This window comes from Microtus ochrogaster, unplaced genomic scaffold, assembly GCF_000317375.1.
Source record: "Microtus ochrogaster isolate Prairie Vole_2 unplaced genomic scaffold, MicOch1.0 UNK26, whole genome shotgun sequence".
Taxonomy (NCBI): Eukaryota; Metazoa; Chordata; class Mammalia; order Rodentia; family Cricetidae; genus Microtus; species Microtus ochrogaster.
The window spans coordinates 3829947-3834456 of record NW_004949124.1 but is presented as its reverse complement, the minus strand read 5'-3'; the positions used below and the strand labels follow the sequence as shown (position 1 = coordinate 3834456).

Here is a 4510-nt window from a genome sequence, read left to right as displayed (position 1 = left end):
GTCATTTCTCCCAGAATTTTTTTGATAAATTTTAGGGTGCCCCTACATGCTGATGGTGATATCCTAAAGTTGATGTTTTCTCTGGTTCTCCTCTATTAAGAGGAATAAGAACAACAGAAGGGGTCTTCTAGCTTAGATAGAGTGCCCAGTGCCATCCTGTTTCAAAGACGTCTTAGAGACTCAAGAACCAGGCCTCTCAGGAGGCTAGTTTCTAGAGTCTGCTTTGCACAATCATCTGGTCTCTTTTTAAAATTCTTTCTTTCCGTCTTGCGAGTGATGTTGGGGAGTCAGTCTCCTATGGCCCTGTGTTCAGTAGTGCAGGCCTGTGTTGTCACAGGTGTAGTCAAGCCAGTGTGGTCCCCTGCAGATAACGCACAACTGTGGAGCCAGAGACTATTAAACCCTTGTAGGAAACATAACAAAATAGGATTCTCCATTCCAGATGATTTCCTGCTCAAGTATAATGCAATGTGATTTACTGTGATTAGAATACATTTAAATTGCAAGGTTCCTTTTCTTACTGTGGGGTCCAAATTCATCTGTCAAGTAGTGTCATGAATCAGTATGTAAGCACTCCTATCTGCAGGGACTCGTTACTGTTTTGAGGATTCCGCACAGGTATCTGTCTTTCTCTACAAAAGGCTGACTAGTAAATAGCTGTTTTAGCTTTCCAGAAATCTGGTGTCTGTCACAGCCACTCATTTCTGCAGGTGGAGCATGGGTGCAGGCTCAGAGAATGCGTCTGTGAATAAGTGTGCCTGCATTCCCATAAAAGTTTGAGAAACAGGGGCTAGGGTTCATTTGCTGACTCCTGTCCTAAAGCTGACTTCCTTACTGTGTCTTACAAGGTGCATTGCATTACAAGAAATGCGTAAGAGTGTGGTAAGTGGCCATGGAAAGCTTGTCATTTCACAGACACGAATTACTGCCGTTCACTGCCTCTGCTGCAGATTATTTAGGATAGCTGGAAAACTTGTGGCTTATCACTCCATTTACAAGGAATTACACTGAAGTAGGAGGATATTCATTTGGCTATTTTAGACAAGTTATAATTATGGAGATTTGTCCCCCTGTGAAATACTCCATCTGGGGGGCTAAGTCTCCAAAACGCTAAAATCCCCTCCTCAACCCCCCACCATCATCTTGTAAATTGTGACTGCTGAATTTAAAGTTTGAGTTAATATATCTTTTATGTTTAATTGTAGATGTGGACGCCACTTGCAGCGACTTTAATTTTGGGACAGCCCTGCATATTGCAGCCTATAACTTGTGTGCAGGAGCTGTGAAAACCTTATTGGAGCATGGAGCAAACCCTGCATTTAGGGTAAGAGGCTGAAGCAAGAGAATAAAACATCTCACGGTGTCTCCAACCAAGAATTGAATTTGGATGTTGTTATTTATCTCCCCACATCCTGTTTTCTCACTGGCCTACTGGACATCGCAGAATGTTTTCATTTGGTTACTGCCTCTCCTGCTTTAATATAAAATGAACTCCTCATTAATCATATATATAACATAATATTATATAATACTAACTCTCCTCAAGCAGATGATTAAAATTCTTCTGGAGATCCTGTTTGCAAGCTCCTCCTTGAGAGACCTAAGTGAGATTATTTTTTAGATGACAGGTTTTGAATTATATAAATACCATGTAACAAACTGGGTTTATAGCTGGCTATTTTATCTTGTCACAGATAAACTCCTTCTGGATACAGTCTCTCCTTAGGGAGAATGGGGCAAGTTTCTTGATTGCAGCTTAGGATGCAATCAATATTAGATTGACCGTTGTCTCTATTTCTGAAGTCTGAGTTGCCGCATGACCAGGCAGATGGCTGAGGTCATAGAGCCAGTTTGGCAACTGTGGGACAGCAGAATGTAATCTTGTGGCCTTTAATGACAGGACAGGTCCCGAGAGACATCATGAGGGAGGGAGATTCTTTTCCTCTGTGCAAACTTGATTGAGGGAGCTTATGAAAACTAAGGTAGCTGTGAAGTGGGGCCACTGTGTATATGGTCCCTGGTTGATGAAATGTCTGTAAGGAGTGTTCTTGGATGTAACTAGGTCTTGGATTGGGCAGCTAGGCATCCTGCTACTTCACCGTGTTCATGTGTGGCCAAGGCATATCTCTCTGCCCTAGTACTGGCCCTTCTCAGTGTACAGAATGATTGCCTACCAGACCCCCTCCTCTTATCTCCTTTGCACCTCTGGGTAAATGCATCTTGTCAGTGAGGGTTCCCGCACCATCTTTATGTCACCAGCTCCCCTACAGCTACCCAGGTGCCCATTTTCTCTGTGCCCTGGTGTCTTCCTACCACTCAGCTCCTGGTTAGCACACCACATAATCTGTTGATGCTCTGGCTGTCCCACAAGGGTGTGCACTCTTTGAGGGCAGCAGAGTGTTTTTATTCCTTCACTGGTATCTTTAGCACCTAGAATGGTTCCTGGTACTGCAGAAGAGTTCATCGAGAAGATTTGAGTAAATAAATGGCTGTGTCTGACTTTAAAACCCTGCATTAAGAGTTGTAGGTGGTTCTCTAGTGCTCCGAGCACGTAAGAGCTAAAGATTTTTTCCCTTGTCTCTGTGGTAGAATGATAAAGGACAAATCCCGGTGGATGTTGTTCCGGACCCAGTGGACATGCCTCTCGAGATGGCCGATGCTGCAGCAACTGCTAAGGAAATTAAGCAGATGCTCTTAGATGCGGCACCTCTGTCCTGCTCCATCTCTACGGCCGTGCTTCCAAGCAGTGATCATGCTACCAGCAAGGCCATGCTGGCATCTCTTGGCCTGAAGTTGGGAGACCGTGTTGTCATTGCAGGACAGAAGGTAGAATAAGTCATTGCGGTCCCTGAAGTTGTTCTTACTGTTGTCACCTCTGGTCTGTATCTAGGGGTTGTGTGCCACATGGTCACAATTTTGAGGGTTTTTTTGGAAAAACTTCAACACACGTGGACAGACAGAAAAATACTTGCCTGAAAATGTGTAGTCTTTTTTTTTTTTTTTTGAGACAGTTTCTCTGTGTAGCCCTGGGTGACATGGAACTCCATTTTTAGACCAGGCTGGCCTCAAACTCAAAGGGATTCACCTGTCTTTGGCTCCCAAGTGCTGGATTTAAAGCTGTGCACCATCACCACCCAGTAAAAATATGAAATTTAAGTGTAAGTTTGCTTGTAGGAAGCAGTTTAAGAATATGAGGTGTTTGAACTTGATAGGAAAGTTCTCTATATGGGAAAAGTGGCATAGAGGAGAACGGTTGACTGAATTTAGATGCAGGAGCTGAGAAATGGCCTCGCTCTGTCTGCTCTGGATCGTTCCTGCCAGTGGCACTTCTCCTGCCAACTGAGCGAAGGAGACCTTCATTACTGTTCTGTGTTTGCCTTTGAAATCTCACAAATAGGGAACATTCAGATACCACAAAACTTGCAGATGGGAGGTCAGCCAGTGCCTCTTTACATAAAGGCTTGATAGATAGGCAGAGCTGCAGTTCCTGTGTGACCTTCACTGTGACCTTTTCTCTCTCTCCTTTGATACCTCTTTTGGGGGCTTCCTCCTCCCTCCAGGGCTGGGACTTGAGCACAGTCTTGTGAAGTGTGGGAAGTGCTGGACCACTGAGCCATATGCCACTCATCAGCAGTGTTTATTTTTAGTTCTGAGGTAATAAGAAGCTCCAGGCGTGGAGTGGAGCAGGGAACATGTGCCTGGATGTTAACCTTCCAAAAACTGCTTACATCTCCGTGTTCGGATGGATGATGAGGGCTTCTCAGAGAATCGTGAAGCTGAAGCTTGATCTAGCATGGGAAACTGGGTTGCAGAGAAACAACCGATTCGGATAAATGGAATTCACTCGTTACAAAGCAATAGGACATTAGTTAGCTTTTCACAGGTTCAATTAAATGCCAGGAAATTGAATATATAAAATACATAGAATATATAGCTTTTAAGAAATTGTTACTGAACATCAAGTCTTTGTAGCATTCCTGTAATTGTGTCTTAGAGGGGCTTTGAAGAGTTGCAGTGTTTCAGAGATGGGTTTTCTTTGATGAGGACTGAGGACCACACTTAACTTGTGGGTATAAGTCCATTTTTTAGGTTGTTATTCCGGTTATGCTGGTTTACATATAAGTAACGTTGAACAGATAGATCAGTTTATATTTTGGAATATATATGTATAGACTTTTAATTTCTGTATAACAACAGTTAATGGAAGAAAAGGCCATGAACTTGAAAGAGAACCAGGAGAAGAATATGAGAGAGTTTGGGGGGAGGAAAGGAATGGAAAATGATGTAATTTTATTATCTCAAAAATAAAAGAAAAAAGTTATTTTATTTACTTTTTGGTTGGATAATTTTACATCCAAGTAGAAGCATTTATTATGTAGCTGAGAATGATTTTGAACTCCAGGTCGTCCATCTTCCCTAAAGCTGAGATTGTACTGTTTCCACTACATTCAGCTAGTTTTGTAGTTTTGTGTTTACTGCGTGTGTGTGTGTGTGTGTGTGTGTGTGTGTG

At 42.8% G+C, this 4510-nt stretch overlaps 1 protein-coding gene across 5 annotated transcripts in view; it reads left to right on the top strand.

Annotated features, from left to right (window-relative positions):
• Clip4 (CAP-Gly domain containing linker protein family member 4) overlaps window positions 1-4510 on the top strand; it is a 68691-nt gene that overhangs the window by 22112 nt on the left and 42069 nt on the right. For all 5 annotated transcript variants that reach the window (XM_026789685.1, XM_013354051.2, XM_026789683.1 and 2 more), the window contains 2 exons: window positions 1206-1324; window positions 2590-2826. In XM_026789685.1, the coding sequence (XP_026645486.1) occupies window positions 1206-1324; window positions 2590-2826 (356 nt within the window). The remainder of the gene's footprint in view (window positions 1-1205; window positions 1325-2589; window positions 2827-4510) is intronic.